The sequence below is a fragment of the Engraulis encrasicolus genome, chromosome 20, assembly GCF_034702125.1.
Source record: "Engraulis encrasicolus isolate BLACKSEA-1 chromosome 20, IST_EnEncr_1.0, whole genome shotgun sequence".
NCBI classification, from domain to species: domain Eukaryota; kingdom Metazoa; phylum Chordata; class Actinopteri; order Clupeiformes; family Engraulidae; genus Engraulis; species Engraulis encrasicolus.
This window is the reverse complement of record NC_085876.1, coordinates 12,524,391-12,545,108: the sequence shown is the minus strand read 5'-3', so window position 1 is coordinate 12,545,108 and position 20,718 is coordinate 12,524,391. Positions and strand designations below refer to the sequence as shown.

General features: G+C 41.8%; 2 protein-coding genes across 4 annotated transcripts; one reads left to right on the top strand and one right to left on the bottom strand.

Annotated features, from left to right (window-relative positions):
• The first annotated feature begins 1,120 nt into the window (after positions 1 to 1,120).
• On the top strand, positions 1,121 to 11,077 carry LOC134436281 (trypsin-like). 2 transcript variants are annotated; one of them, XM_063185420.1, is made up of 6 exons: positions 1,121 to 1,239; positions 7,228 to 7,327; positions 7,885 to 8,038; positions 9,113 to 9,369; positions 9,596 to 9,732; positions 10,855 to 11,077. In XM_063185420.1, the coding sequence occupies exons 2-6, from the start codon at positions 7,288 to 7,290 to the stop codon at positions 11,002 to 11,004; spliced, it is 738 nt and encodes a 245-aa protein (XP_063041490.1). In that variant the 5' UTR covers positions 1,121 to 1,239; positions 7,228 to 7,287; the 3' UTR covers positions 11,005 to 11,077. The 2 variants fall into 2 exon arrangements, with proteins under 2 accessions (XP_063041490.1, XP_063041489.1); XM_063185419.1 differs by lacking the exon at positions 1,121 to 1,239 and adding an exon at positions 3,281 to 3,363.
• A 285-nt stretch (positions 11,078 to 11,362) lies between these two features.
• Positions 11,363 to 20,146, bottom strand: LOC134435728 (small ribosomal subunit protein eS19). 2 transcript variants are annotated; one of them, XM_063184775.1, is made up of 6 exons: positions 20,060 to 20,146; positions 19,520 to 19,590; positions 19,244 to 19,344; positions 16,191 to 16,374; positions 14,534 to 14,588; positions 11,363 to 12,299 (listed from the first exon to the last, which is right to left on the bottom strand). In XM_063184775.1, the coding sequence occupies exons 2-6, from the start codon at positions 19,588 to 19,590 to the stop codon at positions 12,273 to 12,275; spliced, it is 438 nt and encodes a 145-aa protein (XP_063040845.1). In that variant the 5' UTR covers positions 20,060 to 20,146; the 3' UTR covers positions 11,363 to 12,272. The 2 variants fall into 2 exon arrangements, 1 of the variants encoding a protein (XP_063040845.1); XR_010032075.1 differs by having other exon boundaries at positions 12,282 to 12,299; positions 16,184 to 16,374.
• Positions 20,147 to 20,718: the final 572 nt, after the last annotated feature.

Here is a 20,718-nt window from a genome sequence, read left to right as displayed (position 1 = left end):
ATTGACCATATTGAGAATGCCTAATCAATGCGTGCAAATGATACAGGGGTGTAACATTCTCCTAAGCACCTGAGCTCACTTGAAATAGACCCAGAAGACATGGAAACTGTCCTTTGCTTACAGAAGTCGGCAGAAGTTGTACAAGTCCATTCTTTTTGACAATAATAGAGCATTGCACATCCTGTGCTACAGTGACAATGGACCATCCAACTTGTGTTAGTGCTAGCTTTCAAAAGTCAGCCTCCATGATGGCATGCGGGTGCAGTAGTGCATTGGTTAAGATGTTCTCACTCATCTGTAGAGTTAAATACAGTGCTGCTGAATGGTATAAATGGGTTTTAAACAGCATGAAAAGCCACTCATGCATTATATTTTGAAGGGAGATCTTCGATTACTGCCACATAGTAAGGTCAAATTGCATTCTCTACTATGTTTTAACAGTTTGGCTCCATCATAAGGACCAGCAGGTGATAAAATGGTGGGCTTTTGGTCAAGAACTGTCACACTGTAAGCACTACAGAAAGGAAAACATTGCAAAACATGACAAGGAATACACCCACCATTTAAGCTGGTGAAATCATGTCCAAGATAGGAATTAACATTGTTTTTATATAAATTCATCAATCGGTTAATGTATTTAACTGTTAAGTGTTGTCTTTTGGTTTTTTTTAGTCTTCCTCGACATTTGCTGCCATTTATTGTCCCCGTCCCAACTCTTTTGAGACGTGTTGGATTTATCAAATTAGAAATGAGTACATATGTCCCCAAAACAATATTTTTTCTCGGTTTTAACACTTAATATGTTGTCTTTTCACTATTCTCCATCTAATGAATATTGAATGTTTCATACTTGATTGAATGTTTCGAGAATGATAGCATTTTGATTTTATTCACTGTTTACCAAACGTCCCAACTTCATCGGAGTTGGGGTTTGTATTAAAAACTATAATCCACATCATTCCATTTCTATTCCATCAAATGCCTATTTTTAGCCTCACCACAATACAGTTTTGTGACATTTGAGAGTTAAGTGTTCGATATAAGATGTACAGTAACGAAATCATTTTAATGGAATATTATCCATTCCCAAAATAACCCAGCGACTTGTTTTTACAGCAACATTGCGTTACAATTGGAGGGCATTTGGCCTCAATACACAGCTCCAAAGAACAAGCATTCATAGAGAATTCTCTCGACATCCATACATCAATTTGGATCGGAGGATCAGATGTCACTCAGGTAATTAAAATTTCTGCTGGTAGATCTCTAGCACTTTTCCCAGAAATTGGCCATGAGAGAGTAAACTATTCAACCATTTGGGCAATTCAGTTTGCAATATGCTTGATCACAAAAAATATGTGTAAATATGGATGGGCCCAGGTTATAGATCAAATGTAGTAATTTTTGTGACTAATGAGTACAATATATTATATAGTGTATTTCTTGCTCTTTTTAGGAGGACAATTGGCTATGGAGTGATGGATCCTCTTTTAATTATACACACTGGGCACAAAACCAGCCTGATAATTTAAATCGGGCTGGTGACAAAGAAGACTGTTTGTCCGTTTTTCATGGTAAGGAGATGTGGAGCCACTAAAAAGTAAAAGAATGAGGCACACACAAGGCTTATGTAATAATGTGAAAAATTGAGAGACCACTTCAAAGTGTTCCTTTTTTCTGATTTTTCAATGGATAGGTATGTGTACATCAGATAGCGACTCACATGGGGTTGCTATGGTCTCAAAGCGCTAGCCTGAGGTAGGGAGCCAATCCAAGAGCGGAGAGGGGTTCAAAGATGCGTATTACACGACAAAAGGAATGGGGCACCTAAGTCACGCCCTCTACTTCCTGGTTCATGGGGCAGGGGGAGTGAAATAATAATTACTGGGCTTGAAAATGAGTGTTATTGACACCAATCCAAACCTTGGACCTCCACCTATGCACCACAAATCCACCACGACTTGCCACGTTCACTTCCATTCAATTTTTTGCCACTTCTTGCCCCATGAACCAGGAAGTAGAGGGCATGACTTAGGTGCCCCATCTTGTCGTTTGTTAGAATACAACTGGCACGATTGGCTATGGGCTAATGTATACACCAAATTATACTTTCTGGCCAATAAATGGTAATCGTAAATCACATGCCCTCCGAGGAGTTCAGTAGGCGAAACAAAAAGTGGTGTAGGCTACCTCAACATTCTAGAACCTTTTTGAACCTTTTAGGGGTGACTGAAGGTTCCTCAAAGAACTGGTTCTGTTCACTGAAGAACCTTACAAGAACCAATTTGTCACATACGGTAGCTCCTTTGATAAGTTTTGTGCTCAGATCACTTTTAGGGGTTCCCAGTGAGAAAATTGAGGTTCTTAGGGAAATTACTACTTTGGCTGAATCCCATTTCACCCCTTAGCCCTACGCCTTTCCCCTTCCCCTCCGTTTGTGCACGTTCACGTGAAGGGCTAGAGCCGTCCCAATTCACATTTACACCTTTCTACCCCTTCAAACAGAGATTTTCCGAAGGCACACTTCAAAAGGAGGGGTAAGACCGATTTCCCCAAATGCATTGCGAATGCATTTTTAAAAAGGCGGCAACCACGAAAGTATGTTTCGGCGTAATTTATGGTTGTAGAGTCGTAATAATTGTTGCATTGTTCTAAGTTTAACATTGTCCCAATGTGTAATGGCGTGTCCATGACGTGAAGAAAATCGCTATTAACGTCCACCATAATGCAGGGAAGTCGTGAAGGAGTTGCGAGGGTCTTGCAACACCGATGTCCTTTTTTAAATTGTCGCACGAGTAATTACAAGCAATATCGTCGGTTTAACCATGGATAAGCTGTTTTTTGCATGATATGGGTGTCATTCAGTGATTGCTGAAGGGCTGTCTCAATTCATAGAGGTTGCGTTTCCTACCCCTCTGCTCCGTTTGAAGGGGCGAGGGCCAAGGGAAAGGCGTAGGCGTAGGGGTAGAGATTAGACATGGGATTCGGCCAGTCTGCCTGCTACCTGCTGTCTTTGTCTGCCTGCTTTGTCTGTTTTTTGCACTTATGACAACAGATGGTTGACAACATTTATCTATGGCTAACATGGTTCATAGGAGGAGAAGTCATGAAGACACACACACATTTTCGCTATCTATATGTTTTTAAAAAAAAATTAAAATACTGTATTATACTAGGTATAACAAGTATATATTAGTATATACTCAGTATATTATACACACTTTATATTTGCTGTAACTAAGCATAGTCTTGCAGTGCATGTGTTAAACAGATTTTACTCTGCCCAAGATCTAGGCCTACATACGCACTATGACTGGAATGATGTTGCGTGTTCCCGCGAGCTAACATCTTTGTGTAGCAAAGGTAAAACTATGTATTTCACATGAAAAAAAAATGTTTTACCGGTAGGCTATGTATGTATCTGTCTGTCTGTACGTACAGTTGTGCTTATATGTGTACCCGAGCAGAATTTATGATTTCTTCACCAATTACCAGAGAATGTAAAACTGGATGTGTGGTTTGAAGCAGACCTCATAAACTCATTACATTTCGGTAGTAGCATTATAGTAACCTAGTAACCCCAGGTTGAGGTGGGGTCTTAGACTGTTGACAATTTACCATTCGTCCTAAATGCTGTTTGTAACGGTGCCACCGACTATATTTCAAGTTTTAAAATGATTTTGAGTTGGGCGCCAGGCAGCGAGAAGAACACTGCCGTCGGTTTAACCTGTTACCGTCCCACAATGAATAAATAACCAGTGATAAGGCAACAACTCAATAACTCAAGTTCCACACAGAAGATACTTTTGTTGTTTTTTTTAGTAGTGCACTCTTCAAATTATTTACATAGCATTATTTTTAAATTCAAAGCAAAACAAAAAAGGATAATGTCCTGTGTTATCAGCGTGTATGTGTGCGCGTTGCGTGTGTGTGAATGGAAACGGAGAGATGGTTTACGGAGGCGGGTGAGAGACCAGCAGCAGTAGAGTTGAGAGCGAGAGGAGAGAGCCAGGTGCGCAGAGATGAGTCTTTTACCGTCCTTTACACGTCGTTGCTCAGGTCTGGGTTGCAGACAGCTTGACTTTGGTGTGGGAAACCTCCAGGTCCTTGCCAGCCACGCTCATGGCAGAACCAAAGAGGCTTGAGACAAGAGGGCTTACTCACGTCATAACAGCGTAGTACGAAATGATGGCGAGGGGAGTACGGAAATGTTATTCACTGTGGAACAGGTCATAGGACAGCGTGAATGTCTGTCAGCTGTCCTTAATTACCCCCAGCAATTACTGCTGACCAACAGCTGCCGTTACTTGGCCACAAATTATCCATCATGGTGTCGCCCCCACTGACCATGTGCAAGGGAGTACGAAAATGGCATCCATCGCACCCACTGACCAATGACCATGCGCAAGGGAGTTAATTTTCCATCCACTCGTGTCCTCAGACAACGCCCCCGTACTACACCGTGGCCAATGCATTCCCCGCCAAGAGATTGTTCTTTCTCTTGAGTTTCTTTGGCAGAACAGCGCATCCAAATTCTCCGGAGACGCCCTGGTTCATGCGAGTAGGCGAGCAAACGAGGATTCCGCTGATGACTTGCCCGTCTGATCCTTTTCTCGGCACGCAGCCTTAGGAAACGTTAGCAAAGTCTTTTACAATTAAATGGCCATCTTTAAAGTAGCCTACACCTCCATGGCGCACACTCTTCTTCTCGTCTTCACTCTTCAGGCTGTTGTTTGTTTGATCATCTCACCGCCATTGAACTTGAACATGGGTGTATTTATAGCCACTCCCCAATAGCAAGGTTGCATGGGAAATGTAGGAGACACAAAAGATAACGACGCGCTCTCGCTTGGGAAAGGCAGAGAGGGCATTTCGTTACGTGTTTAAAGGTGCACTGTGTAGGATTGGGGAGGTAACTATCGCTGCTCATTGAAACTGTGGTGCCCATTGCCAAATTCGATCTTTTCATGAATATCTATGAAGTGATAAACTGATATTTAGGCCTATTCGTATGACCAAAGTACAGTAAGTTTTGCAGCTAAAAATGTCTGGAAATTCAAAATTTTGAACATGGAGAAGATCCCCTTTTTCATGTATGTAAAGAGCAATTTTCCCAGTCATAATGAATACTTAAACTTGATGGAAGTGGTGAGTATTTGTGGAAAAGCTAACATTTGTGAATGGGCATTGGGCAGCAGGAAATTCTGGAAATTAACTACTAAAAAATATGATCCAGTGCACCTTTAAACATACAAAATACATTCATACCGGAAACCCACAAATGGACATGATAATGTGCTGTGCACTTGAGCCCATCATTTCCCTAATCGAATTAGAACTATGCTAGATGTGATTGAAGTTAGTAGGTCTAGAGTTTGTTTGGAAGTCAATCTGCAATATTTGGTTGGTCCTGTTGGATTGAAGAAAGAACATGTCACATCAGGTCTTCCTAGGTAAGTATTAAATGGATATTGTTAATGCTAACTGCTTTTGACCAGAAAATATTGTTGACCGATGCTAATAACCTATGATAGGTTGCAAATGGTATAGCCGAAATGTTAGTACGCAAGTAAAGCTAGCATAATTCATGTCAAGCATTATTATTATTATTATTATTACAATTACAAATATCATCCTGTCATAATACTGCTATCTTTTAAATTATAAAGCAAGCATTATCAAGTATACCTTCGTCTACTTAAGTAGCCTAATTGCTAAGCAAATTCCAGAAACAGGCGGCACGATATTACCCGCCATTTCTATTCGCGTTACTATTGGTTATTGTGATTTTCAGAGTTCCAAATGTACTGAACATCTCAAGATTTTTGATGCATCATGATATACTTTTAATACTAACTAATCTAATTATATATAATTGTCTTACTTTTGTGATTTTCTGTCATATATAATATGTATAATACTAAATATACAGTTAAATGTAAAATTAAACAATTTAGATAAGTAAGAAATTTTAGGCTAATTGTTGCATTTTAATCACTTGCTACTAGGTGGTGCTCAATTCAGCCTGTGTAAGCCTCCACCCACTGCTTAAAGTGAGGCCAAAGGTATTGCTTCGTTATTACCAAGGTCCATAATGCACCTTTGGAACGCTGCAGAAGTCACTTGGTGTGTTCTATTATTCACCCTCTGTACTGTGTAGGCTACCTTGTTTGAGTGCAGTGAAGTACCCTTTCCACCCTCCGCAATTCACGAGGCGAGTACATTCCGATTCCCGTTCTGTCTGATACACTTAACGGAAATGACGGTTGGTCGCGTGTCATCCGAGTTTACCAACCGCCAATATGCAATTCAACATGGAAGGCACTGTTTGTTATGCTAACACTTTTTAAAGGTACCCCTGCCTCTAATACACATGGCGATTGTCTTTGGAATCAAAGCTATGCTGTTATCACGGAGATTAAACCATTTGACAGATCTGACACTCAACTACGTCACAAACATGGCGGCCGTTGAGTGCGAAAAGTGTACAGTAACTCCACACTTCGAAAAATGGCCGTTTTGGGGGCGATATCCGGGTAATTTACAGTACACTCTACCGTCGCGATTAGAAATGGAACACCCTGCGTACCCAAACACAGTGCGTAAAGGGCGGACAGTACGAGTATTGGAACATAGCAACTGAGAAGACTGATTAAAACTACCGTAGTGCCACTTGGTGGTCATACATTACCACTTGGTCATTGTCATTCTGTTAAAAATAGTGGGAGCATAGTGGGGGCCATGTCTTAAAGTTTATATTTGCTACACTGTACGTTTCAAAAAGTACTTCTGGATCATACTATACGCATCTGTGGGGGCTTCGTTTCTGGATTTGTTGTTGATCTGACTTTTATTTTTTGTAAACATTATTATTTATGTTTGCTGTAGTATACTGTAGATACTGTATATTTTGTCCACTTTGCCTGTCTCCATTAACACAGTTGGCTTTCAGTCATCTACAGAAGATTTGTCCACATAAAAAAAGCCTTTCCATTGGCTTGCATGTTTATTATCTCACCGTACACGTCAGAGCGTCAAAAATACTTATGAACAAACAAAATATCTTTGATAAAACACGGGGCCCTCTCAGGCCACTGTAAATGATTTGCTTTCCCGCAGACACTGCAACTTGCCATAGGTGTAAGTCAACACAAACTCGGACCAACCGAAGCTTCTGTGTGCACCTGTCGTTTTCACACAAAACTGATAAAAACTTCATGCTTACAGTATATAAAGGAAGAGGGATGCCCTGGACTCTCACGGGACGGCTCCCAGACCGACGTGGACATGAAAACTTTAATTCTGTTGGCTTTGCTCGGAGTGGCATGTGAGTACTCGTAATCTGTAACAATATTTTCAAAAATATTTTTATGGGCTTTTTAGGTAACAGTGAAGAGGGTAAGGAATAGGAGAGGAGGAGATGGTCTGGGGCTGGGAAATAGCCCTGACAGGATTCGAACCTGGGTCCCCATGAGCAAATTGGCCGTTTACGGTAGGGTGCATTAGCGCAATGCACCACAGTACCCCCTTTAGAAAGTAAAGTTACGTTTGTAGTATGTATATGCCCCTTTGTCTCTGTAAAGCAGACTTGATTCTACCACTTATAATTAGGACACATGAATACAAGGGCGGAGCAAATGGGTCACTGGGGGTGATGACCTGACCTAAAGTGGACCCCTATATACAGTATATCTCGGTTTAAACCCAAAATCAGGGTTGTGTTTCTTGAAAGTGTAGTTATTTTGAGAAATGCACCCCAGGTTTTTAAATAATTCAGCAAGACACATTTAAAATGAAAATGGGATTTTTTTCAACGACTCGGAGCAGCATTTCCTTCATTTTTCATGTTACGATTCTAATGGGCTGTATTGTTTGCCCATGCAGGGGCCTCCGAGGATGAGAAGATCGTTGGTGGCTACGAGTGCTCTCGGCACTCTGTGCCCTACCAGGCTTCCCTGAGTGACGGATACTTCCACTTCTGTGGTGGATCCCTCATCTCCAGCCAGTGGGTTGTGTCTGCTGCTCACTGCTACAAGTCGTAAGTACAATAGTGTCCTTCTGATCCTTTGGAAAAATGATCAATTAGCCAGTAGCAGTAGTAGCAGTAGTAGTAGTAGGAGCACTGTAGTAGTGCTTATTTACTCCAGAAACCCAAGTGGGTTGTGGCTGCTGTTCACAGCCACGTACAAGCCGGCCTGTAAGTACACGTACAGTAATGTCCTGCTGATCCTTTGAAAAATGATAAATTACGTAGTAGTAGTAGTGGTAGTAGTAGTAGTGGTGATAGTGGTAGCAGTAGCTGTACTCCAGTGTACAGGGAACATCTTAAGTTATTTACATGCATCAGTTCTGGTCCCCAATTCTGCCCTCCCCTCTCTCCCTGGGCCTGTTTGTACTCCACCCAAAGATCAAGATTTTGGCTCCGCACATCGTTTGGCAAAAGCCTCGAGCTCGGTTCTCTCAGTGTTCAGCAAACAGTTGAGAGTGGTGACGCAAAACTCACCCGCGAGGTCCGTTACTGATTGGTTAAGGTAACTATATGCACACTTTTGTTTTGTTATTTGTATGCTTTTGCGATGCTATATCGTAACAGTCATGCTAATAAAGCATAATATGGGTTTTAATTTGAATTCGGAACTCCAATGAATATAAATGGCAGAGTAAGATCAGACCATCTCCCACCATCCACGGAGACGGATTACTCTTGGCTTTTCGCCCAGGCTACTTACTTACAGTGTCTACCTACAGAATTTTACCCTGACTTTTGACTCCATGCTAGAGTAATTTGACTCTCCACAGCGTTGCAAATACTCTATACTGCAGTCCATGTGTTTTCTCAAATTGACACACTGGGACCAAATACACTTTTCAAGATATTAAATGAACTCTCTAACTGTTGAATTAACACTTTTTTGCTACTGTGCAGTCGCATCCTGGTGCGTCTCTTTAACCTGACGAAGGCTTCATGCTGAAACGCAAAGTGTCTGTTGTGCCCTTTAAAATAAAGATATTTCAACTACAAAGATTGGTGTTTTGGTATTCTACAACTTTTAACACTGTACGACATGTTAAATTCACTCTCTAAGTGTTTTTTTTGTTTGTTTTTTTTCAGCCGCATCCTGGTGCGTCTGGGCGAGCACAGCTTCCAGGCCAACGAGGGCACCGAGCAGCACATCTACTCGTCCAAGGTCATCAAGCACCCCAACTACAACAACGCCAACCTGGACAACGACATCATGCTGATCAAGCTGAGCCAGCCCGCACGCCTCAACAGCTACGTGCAGACCGTCTCCCTGCCCAGCCGCTGCCCCGTGGCCGACGAGCCCTGCATGGTCTCCGGATGGGGCAACACTGTCACCGGGGGCGGAAGTGGGTAGCAAACTTATCATCCAAAAAGAAGTAAAGGAACCCTCGCCACTTATACAATGTGGCGCACAAGATTTGTGCAGGATCTCTGATCATGAAAATAAAGAGGTGGGGGAACTGAGTTCCCCTGAGTTGCCCCCCACTTCAAGCACTGCAAAACTATAACACATTGGATAAAACGATAGATAACATTTTGTACTCTGTGTGTGTGTTTCGTCTGCCCCATCAGCCGTCATGCCTGACCGCATGCAGTGCCTGAATCAGCCCATGATCGACGACCGCATCTGCAAGAACGCCTACCCTCACCTGATGACCGAGAACATGCTCTGCTCTGGCTTCATGCACGGAGGAGCCAGCAGCTGCCAGGTCATACATACAACATGTCATATACAGCACAGTTGTATAGCCCCATAATGTACGCCGTACAGTGTTGCCAGATGTACGATAATTATCGTATTTGTTCCATAATTTTGTCCATTTTGTCCTCTGTACGATCAAAAAAACATGACGTACGATAATTTCAGATTTGTCATTCAGTTCATTTACATTTCCTCCCAAAAAGCCCCCAAAAACGATAATTTTGAGCTTTTGGTACGATAATTCAGCACTTTCCATCTGGCAACACTGACGCGATACCACCAGTGGCACACTGTGATATTCATCGAAAGGTTCATTACCATAGTATTACTCCACTATGACGTAACAGAGGGCCTGTAGTAATGCCCTATGACTCGGCCATTGCCATTCTGGTAACAGGACATTTATAACGCCGGGTATTTTACCGAGATTAAGTAAAGTAGAAGTACTCTTACAAATGTAATCACAACACTAGGGGTGATGAAGACAGAAGTTACAAGGTCGAAACATGTCAAGGATAAAACTTTACTAAAACTTTATGTCTGCAACACAAGAAAACTTCATTTAATAATAAGACATGATGAACGTGATACATCTATTAAATGTATCTGTGTTCATTCAACAGGTTAGAACTGACACTACGGGTGTTAACTAACTCTATAAAATGTACGCATTGGCTGGGCAGGGCATAGACATACAGTATAGTGTACCTGTAGATGGCAGGAATGCTCCTTTAAAGCGCATGCAGTACATCAGTGGTCCTCAAGGGCCAAATTATGTAGCACAAATGAGGCTGAGGACCAAACAAATCACCCGACTGGATGGCCACAGGTAGCACACATATACTGTATGTTTTCATTTGTTCCAAACTCATGGCGGGCCAAGCGTTTGCCATCCCCGGGCCGGATCTCGACCGTGGGCCACCATTTGGAGACCACAGCAGTACATGCAGTGTGCTGGTACACTATGTATGGATTTTGTGTATGTAGTGTGAACACTCAATGCATGAATCTTTGATCAGGACATAATGAGAGTGTGTGTGTGTGTGTGTGTGTGTGTGTGTGTGTGTGTGTGTGTGTGTGTGTGTGTGTGTGTGTGTGTGTGTGTGTTCCCTCCTTCCCCACTCCACAGGGTGACTCCGGTGGCCCCCTGGTGTGCGGTGGCCAGCTGCAGGGTGTGGTGTCCTGGGGCTACGAGTGTGCCATGAAGGGTCACCCCAGTGTCTACGCCCGCGTCTGCCGCTACAACAGCTGGATCCAGAACGTCATGAACAGCAACTAAGCACATGCCTACTACCACACACCTGACAAAGACCAGTTGAGGTCGAAACGTGTTAATAAATCAGTGAGCAGCAGCAGGGTGCAAATGTTTCTTCATTTTCTTCACGTTTGTTATTTGACCCAGCACTATTGGATGTGCGCGCATTCTGGACACTACTCTCAGCAACTAAATGCACCCTCTCTCACTCTGCATACTGTACTGTACACCTCTGCAACTATATAAACACTCTCGCACCGAAACCATGTGGTCCTTGTGGTCATTACGATCCAACTATGTTGGTCAATGATTATGTATTATAATAAAGAAATACATTCAAAATGTGTGGCTTTGCAAAACATGTTGTTTATTGCCCAACCAATAGCCATTGAGACAGAGATTCTTTTAACCACTTTTAACCACATTTCTCCCTCTATTGCATAACTTTTTTTTTTTACCGTATAATACTCTTGCATCTTTATGGTACTGCCTTTCATGACAAGATCATGACATTAAATTGATAGTCGGCAGATGTGGAATAAACTGTGAAAAAAGAAAGTAAAAACCCTGCCACATTTTTGTTCCTGCTTATTCAATGAACCAGATGAATGACCACATTACCACACCCCTTCAGTCAGGTGGGTGAGCTAATTAGTGAAATCACCTGTGATGACCACACAGAAGGAACATCTACAGTAAGCAGGACTTTTGCACTGTCAATCCAGTTTTCCACCTCTGATAGAAGGCATTCATTAAGTAAGGTTGGTCGAGGTTGAGCAGGCAATTATTACTTAATTAGTCTCAATACATAATCATATTCCTCTGGGATACCTTTGGCTACAATACTGTATTTTCCCCTGAGCAAGAGCGGACATATTGTCTTCAGAGTGTAAAAGACTGGCCACATAGCACAGCAAACAATTCACCTAGATACTGGACACATCTTTTATCCAGTCAATTCACTCTTCCTGATGGATGTTTGTTGACTTCCTTTCTCTTGGTCAATGACAATAAAATCTTTGAATTTGAATCTAGAAATGATAACTACCTAAATGACTTGGTGCCGATAGGAACAGGCAGAAAGAATACATTTTCCAGCTCTTTTACACGGTGGGCCTTTTGCTTTCTCATCCCCGTCTGTCCCCCTCTGCCAATAAGTGACTGGGTTTTCAACAGCGTGGAATTCCATACCAGTTTTACACAACCTCACACAACATGCACATCTGAGGAGGAGGAGGAGGTTGTGGTCGGAGAAGATTTAGTTCCATGATGATCCTCGTTTGGGACGCACATCACTGTTTCTTGCTTGCAGCTGCAACCTAAGGTCACACATGCACAAGAGCATATTTGAATATATTAGGTGAAATATAGTTATTTTACCTTATTAAAGCTCCACTGTGTAAGATTTTTAGTTGTTTATTTCCAGAATTCATGCTACCCATTCACTAATGTTACCTTTTTCATGAATACTTACCACCACCATCAAATTCTAAGTATTCATTATGACTGGGAAAATTGCACTTTTCATACAGTATATCACGAAAGTGAATACACCCCTCACAGTTTTGCAGATTTTTGAGTATATCTTTTCATAGGAAAGCATTACAGAAATTTCACTTTGACACAATGATTAGTGACCTTTTAACAATATATTTAACCGCTTAAATTTCTTGTTCACTCAGAAAAAAACAAAATACAGCCATTAATGTTTGAACATGTACTCACAAAAGTGAGTACACCCCAGATTAAAATCCGGTAGAGAAGGGGCTATGTTGGCTCGAATCGTCTCGAAATGAAACAAAATGAAAAGGGAGGTCATCAGTGTGCGTTTCAACCTTTCTTTGCATTGAACTTTTACATTTTGAGTCTGCATCTGGCTTAAATAGATTGGTGTGAGATTTGAATGCAATCCTATGGAGAATATCATGATCTGCTTCAGTAGTCACAGTGCATGTTGACATGCATGTTTCTTTTAGGTGTATTTCAGATCGCCAATGTTGACAGCATTCATGCATCCCCAAACCATGTCAGTCCCACTACCATGCTTGGCTTATGAGAGGATACACCTTTTTTGTAAAACTCACTTGTTTACCACCACACATGCTTGACACCATCTAAAGCAAATTTGTTTATCTTGGTCTCTTCAGATCACACAACATGGTTCCAGTGATCCATATCCTTGGTCTGTTCATCTCTCTTGAGACCAAGATAAACAAATTTACTTTAGATGGTGTCAAGCATGTGTGGTGGTAAACAAGTGAGTTTTACAAAAAAGGTGTATCCTCTCATAAGCCAAGCATGGTAGTGGGACTGACATGGTTTGGGTATGCATGAATGCTGTCAACATTGGCAATCTGAAATACACCTAAAAGAAACATACATGTCAACATGCACTGTGACTACTGAAACAAATCATGATATTCTCCATAGGATTGCATTCAAATCTCACACCAATCTATTTAACCCAGCTGCAGACTCAAAATGTAAAAGTTCAATGCAAAGAAAGGTTGAAACGCACACTGATGACCTCCCTTGTCATCCCTTTTCATTTTGTTTCATTTCGAGACGATTCGAGCCAACATAGCCCCTTCTCTACCGGATTTTAATCTGGGGTGTACTCACTTTTGTGAGTACATGTTCAAACATTAATGGGTGTATTTTGTTTTTTTCTGAGTGAACAAGAAATTTAAGCGGTTAAATATGTTGTTAAAAGGTCACTAATAATTGTGTCAAAGTTGCATTTCTGTAATGCTTTCCTATGAAAAGATATACTCAAACATCTGCAAAACTGTGAGGGGTGTATTCACTTTCGTGATATACTGTACATGAAAAGGGGGATCTTCTCCATGGTCCACCATTTTGAATTTCCAGAAATAGACATTTTTAGCTGTAAAAATGACTGTACTTGGGCCATACTAGAAAATATTAGTTTCTTTCTAAGTAAACTCTCAGAAAAAGATCAAATCTGGCAATAGGCAACCCAATTTCAATGAGCAGCATAGTTGCAGTACCTTTTTTGACCATTTTCTGCACAGTGCACGTTTAAGGCGAAATTGATGTTAAATCTGTGTGCATTGTTAGGTTAGTACAGGCCGTTTTACCTATGGAACACTTTTCTGTTTGCTGAAGACTTAGAACACTATTACACTGATATTACATGAACTTTTTAATCACTCCTTTTTGTGTTGTTACCTTCAAGAACATTAAAGGCTGCTTTCCGTTTTTTCTCATTACTGTCTTGATGTGAATGATACAGCCTTATTTACATGTAGGCCCCATCAAGTTCCATTGTAATGTTTGAAATGCTGATTGCCATTTTCATCATTTACACGGTAGATTCTACAGTGTTTCATCTAAATCCCAATAGCACCAATAGCACCCAATAGCAATAACACCAAATAATAAAAAAGTGTCTTGTCCATTTTCTGTAACTGACATTTCATTTAATTCATTGTCATTAATACCAACACAGTAGTACGTACTGTACATTGTACATATTGTATGTATGTATTCATATACATGTACAGTAACTATAGTCCACAGTACAACTCACCTGCCCAGCGATTCTGTCCAAGTCTCTTTGGCCCTGTGGAGTGAGCCTCCGTCCTCTGAGGAGTAAAAAGATTTCACACTTGTTGACTCTGTCCCAGAAATGCCCATAATTAACTTCACCATGCTCTCACAAATCACTTAGCCTATAATTGCATTCCTGAACATTCAAACCCCTCATCACCTGAGTCAATCCATTTGGCCTGCATACTGTACCAAGTCTTTTTTTTCTTGTTCACCCTGACTTCAACTACAATTCAGAGACCTGCCACATGCAAAAGATATCAGATGATGCCGCCATTGTTGGATGCATTAAAGATGGGCGGAGGGGGAGTACAGGGGACTGGTGGAGAACTTCAGATGGTGTCAGATGAACACCACCAAAACCAAAGAAATGGTGGCAAACCACCAACCCCTGGTGCCTGTCTCTATCGAGGGGGAGATAGTGGAGACAGTCTGCACATACAAGTACCTGAGTATACACCTGGACAATAAACTGGACTGGTCTGCTAACTCACACAGACTTGCAAACTCGTCAAAGACAAAAAGGTGACAGTGTACAGCGGGGGTTCTATTTCTATTCACGTGAATGACCTAATTGGCCGGAAAAAAAGGTGACTGTCACCAAAAGGTGACGAGTTTGCAGGTATGCTCACAGGCACTGTGCAAGAAAAGCCAGAGCAGGCTCTACTTTCTGAGGAAGCTGAGAACCTTCAATGTCTGTAACAGACTCAGTCTGTCATGGCCAGCGTGCTCTCCTATGCTGTTACATGCTGGGATGGCAGCATTAGGATGAGAGATGCTGGACGCCTTGACAGGCTGGTGAGGAAAGCTGAACAGAACTGGAGGCTCTCACTACCACAGCTGAGAAGAGGACACTGAGCAGACTCGACTCTATAATGAACAATGACAAGTACCCCCTGTACCCAGTCTTTGACAACCCGAGAAGCCTGTTCAGTTACAGATTTCGCACCATCTCCTGCAGGACAGACAGGCTAAGGAGGTCCTTTGTCCCCTGGGCCATTCAACAGCACACAGAAAGATATCATCATAGCGGAGACTGGACTGCATAAAGTAACCAAGTCCAACACCTGCACACTTATCTGCATCTGGCTCTCCGTGCTGTTTTTCCATCCCCACCACCCGTGCTTCTTCCTGGACTCCTATCCTATGCCTGGGTGTGACTGATGATACACCCCCTTTTTACTTTGCTTTACTGCAACCGAGTTATTCTTCAATACAGCCATACAGGACAATCACATATTGTCTGCACGTGTGTGTGTGCGTGTGAGAGAGAGAGTGAGCTACATGGTTAATATATGTGGAATGATGTGTGTAATGTCTTGTGTGTAATGCCCTCTGTATTTCTGTATGTATGCTACTTGACACCTTAATTTCCCCTCGGGGATTAATAAACGATACTCTACTCTACTCTACTTTACAATAAGGTGCCAATGACCAATGTGGTAACATACTTTTACATGTACAAATGTTAACAAAATATAGGCCTACTGTATAGCAGTGATAATAAATAAACCAAGTCCTACAGTCAAGTGCTTGTGCAGTTTTGATGATTAATGTATCACTACATATTGATTATTGATTACACTGCTGATGATGGTGATTATCATTTTGTTTAAGTGGCCAGCTCTACCCTTTACCCGTTGGGGTCCTTCTCCACCATCTTGAGGCCCTCGAGGGCCTGCAGCACTTTGCGCGCCACGTTCCTGGAGCCCACGCTGAAGTGGGAGGGGCACACCCCGTTCCTGCACCGCCCGCCGTAGATTTTGATCATGGCACCCACTCCCACGCCGCCACGGAGGTACAGGTGTCGCGCTGTGGACGCTGCAGCGCAGGCAAGACACACATCAGGCACAGAGGACACAAGGCATTCGTCAGCAATATAAAGCAATATACTCTGGTTCACTTAATATTTAAGCTGACACGTTTACTCACTGACAAGTAGGCCTACATTTACTTAGATACAGCATAAAAGCAATGTGCGGTTCCATGCAGGCACGTGCAGACCATAGTTGCCCACGGTGCCCGAGCAACGGCCCTTTTGCCCACATTGGCTGATATTGCCCTTCCAAGGGAAGGTAAAATAATATGGCAATTATAATTTCATATTTCAATATCATTTGATTTCTTTATAATTCATAATTTTGATTGAAGTTTTGTACAATAAAGACTTAAGTCAGTCATACAAATTCATCAGACCCGTCGAGAATGGGCACGAGCGATGTGAGGTAGGTAGGCTACGCAACAACTCCGGTGGGGAGGGAGAAGGCACGCGACAGGCGCTTTGAGCGCCTATAAGACACACGAAAGATTTTGAAGATGCCTGGGTGTCGGCTAGAGCCCTACACACAGTCTACATATTAGGGTACAAAATATGCTCACAATCAACCTCTCTAATACAATGTTGAGTTTAGAACTTTTAGTTATCATACATCTGACAGCCAGCCAGCGCCACGTTTAGGTAGCAAAAAAAACCCGACAGCCAGCTGTAGATATGCCTCGGAAAAATAGGCTAAGATTTCATGTTTCAATTGATTTGCTTTGCAATTCGTATTTTTGATTGAAGCTTCCTAAATTAAGTTTTCAAATTCAGATTCACCTGCACCTCGAGAGATAGGCAAAGGGAGAGGCAGCATGCGCGATGCGGGGGGCACGCGCAGCTCTACTTGGGAACAAGCATGCATGCGACCAGGGCAGAGACGCAAAATATGTCGAAGATGTCGTGGGAGTAGAGCGACTGCCCTGACGGCCTGAGGTGAGCTGGAAACACAGCAGACTATACAGTAGGCCTATTAAACTGCATGATCACAATTAATGTCTCTTAAAGCCGATCTCGAGTTTAGGACGTTTGATCCTAAATAATCTGACATCCTAAATAATCTGACAATAACGTTCAGATATTGGGGGAATAAGACAGCCAGCTATCTTGCTTGCAGTCAACGTTTTACATGGCTCAGGTTGTTTTGTGGAAGGCTAACCCAACTAAGAAACATGCAGATGACATGTCGTTTTATCAAGCAAGAGAGAACTTAAGGGGGTAGGCTAGCTAAAGGAAGCACATCTCTGCAGAGTTGGCTGCGAAAAAAATGAACAGGTGCAGGTGAGGCAGAGAATCTTTTTCAGGATTGTAGAGGTTTGATCTTGGTGAGACCGCTAGGCAAGTGCGTTTTCTTACGCTGATATAGCCTATTCTCCGACCCAAAGATAGGCTACTGTTTCCACTGTCAATGTCCATGTAATTGAAATAAATCCACTCCACGTGATAACTGACGTTTACTGTTCTTCTCAAGACATAGGCCTACAAAATGTGCATGAACTAACTAAAATATCTGTAATGAAAATAAAAGGTTATAAAGTCTGCGAGAAGCTCGGAGCTTCAGAGCAACATATGAGAACTGGTACTCCCACGCCACGGTTCTTTGCGATCTGAAATGAAAGCCGGCTCGTCCATTCTTAAAGCGACAGTACACATTTTTAATATAGGCTACAAAAGACCCAACAAATGACCTAAACCTGTGAATTCTTATTGTTTTAGCTTTCCTATATAATATTCATCATTTTAATCATGGAATATGCCTATTAATTAAATTTCAAATTCAAATTAAATGATCTTTTTAACAATTTTTAACTATTTCTATTTATTATAACTTAAAGTCTACTTTGGCTGCTACAAGGATTATAAAGATGACAGTGGGTTAATTGATTAAGCATCCTCATATTTAGCCTATTAATTTACTCATCATTTCATTTAATTTAAGATGAGGATGACTCAGAGCCACAGACCTCTGCACATAGGGCAGGTAGGCATAAGACTGATAATCTCTGTGACTGATACAGGTTTAAAAACTATCAAGGCTTTTTCTCATAATTTCATTTAATTTAGGGGCAGCCACATACCACACATGAGGAAATGTGGATCAGGAGACATTTAGGGCAGGTGGGCATAAGGCTGATCATCTCTGATATGATTAATAGGTAGGCCTACATGTTTAAAAACTAGCATGTTATATCATATGGTACGCATATTCAGGATACTATACAATAAAAAATATGAATAATTATGACAATAATATACTACTTCTACTAGGCCTACTACTACTAAAAATAATAATACCCATGGTGCAGTTTCCTAAAAATTCTGAAGGCCGCTCATTGTTGATGTTTTTTTTTTTTTTTTGGGGGGGGGGGGGGGGGGGGTTGCCCTTTCTTCAGGTTAGAGCAACTGCCCTTTGAAATTCCTGTGCACGTCCCTGGTTCCATGCATGGATGAAGGTGAATTTCAAACCTGACCTTTCTGATACCAACACCCAAACTATTAGTCCACAGCTAATGGTGGACCTGTACCATTATCTTCCATAGGCTATAGTAGCCTATATTGAATTATATTAAGTATTGAAATTATGTTTGGTTGTTAGCTAAATTTGCCTGCTGTTGAGCTGACCAGAGTTATCTGGGAGAGTTGGGGACCTAAGCAGTAGGCCTATGTGACCTTGTCTATGTGACCTACCTTGAGTGATGTAATGAGTTTGAATATTAATTAGAACTTAATTAGAACTACATTGAGTAGTGCATGATAGGCCTACTTAGGCCTACGTATTACTATTAAACTATTAGACACAAAATAAAATAGCATATGGCCACAATGTCACGTGTCTTTGTCTATTGTATTCAACAGCAAGGTAAGCTCCCATACCTGCTCGTGTGTAGAACCAGTTACCATCGCAGGGCGCGAGCTCTTTATGTTTGGCCAGCTTCACCGTGTCCACCCATTCAGGGACTTTCAGCTTCCCAGACCTGTCAGCGGTCAGAGTGCGTTTTAATTGCATGGCAGTTGTTATTCGATATCGCTCGAGTATCATTTCTTTTCTAGGATAACGTGGACATGAATTCTTCAAGACGACAAAGACAAGGATACGATGATGTAGCCTAGGCTACTCGTCAGAGACGGTATGGCAAAAGTAAGTCTTACTTTTTGAGGAAAGCAGAGAGCGCCCTCACAAAGTCCTGCTGGTTCACGTCTTTCACCGTAACACCCGGCATCTACCGGATTATCAAATGCAAAGGAATCAGACTCACTGTAGCCTATGACATGCTGCATCCATTCATTCACAGGCTGGGTGTTTAAACACTTTCTTTCCAATCTCTATTGCACGCGCGTTGTCACGCACAACAAAATCAGATATTATTTTTCTGTTCGTCTTATCACTACCACCGACCATTTTATTAGGCTTTTTCAAATTATGTAGTCTGTCTAACTACCGTGTAGTACAAAACGCAATGCATGCATGACTGACTTATATTTCACTTAGGGCACATTCTGTCTGGAACAGCTGTTAGTAAAGCAGCTATGCCTCGTTCGATATTGCGGCATTTTGCTGCCTTCTAGGCTACAGTGAGACATGCATTTATCGCTGTCATTGCATTTTTACGCACTGCCTACGAATCGCGATAGACAAATTCCCACAAGAATTAGTCCGTTTAAATAAGTTTAAAATCAAAATCAATTTACCTTAGTCAGCTTCTGCAGTAGCCCACCACTGATGCTGAAATGTGCTGAGGAGGAGAGTTGGCGACAGCAGAACACCAGAGGCGATTTCCCTCGACTGCCCCGGAATAACCTGCGCACAACTTCTGCCTTTCATGATGTAGCCTAGCCTAGTCACTTTATGAAAACTACAGGAACATTTCATTGCTGCATAAACCAAGGGGTGAGTTAGAGTAAGTAGAATAACCATATCTTTGTCCAAATAATGTCACTTAATGAATGTGTTGTAAGCCGAATGTATCCACTTTTAGAAGTGATAGGCGTATCATAGTAGTATAGTAAGTAATACGCCTAATATTATTACAATGTTTTTATGACATATAAGACCCTTTGACTTTAATGCCTATTCATTCCAGTGCCATAATTCCATTATAAGAAATCCACGCCATGGATTTTGATTGACATGGAATACATATGCCTCCTGTCATGCCAAATATTTCTAATGAATTCTGCAAGAATCCTCACGTGCAGCACTGACAGTACACAGTCCTACCGGCAGGGGACGCACCTCTGCTTAACCTCTTTTGTTACACAATATGATTTTTTATCCTCTGTAGCCTATCCTGTGACATTCTCTGTTGCACAATTTCTACTCTGTGCGTTGCTTGCCTCCACACACACAC

What these genes read in the sequence shown, in the direction of transcription:
- LOC134435728 (XM_063184775.1), bottom strand. Translation starts at nt 19,590, where the DNA reads ATGCCGGGTGTTACGGTGAAAGACGTGAACCAGCAGGACTTTGTGAGG. An exon ending in CTCTCTGCTTTCCTCAAAAA is followed by an intron (nt 19,345 to 19,519) that starts GTAAGACTTACT and finishes GACCGCTGACAG; the next exon opens with GTCTGGGAAGCTGAAAGTCC. An exon ending in CTGGTTCTACACACGAGCAG is followed by an intron (nt 16,375 to 19,243) that starts GTATGGGAGCTT and finishes CCTGCGCTGCAG; the next exon opens with CGTCCACAGCGCGACACCTG.
- LOC134436281 (XM_063185420.1), top strand. Translation starts at nt 7,288, where the DNA reads ATGAAAACTTTAATTCTGTTGGCTTTGCTCGGAGTGGCAT. An exon ending in GCTGCTCACTGCTACAAGTC is followed by an intron (nt 8,039 to 9,112) that starts GTAAGTACAATA and finishes GTTTTTTTTCAG; the next exon opens with CCGCATCCTGGTGCGTCTGG. An exon ending in CACTGTCACCGGGGGCGGAA is followed by an intron (nt 9,370 to 9,595) that starts GTGGGTAGCAAA and finishes CTGCCCCATCAG; the next exon opens with CCGTCATGCCTGACCGCATG.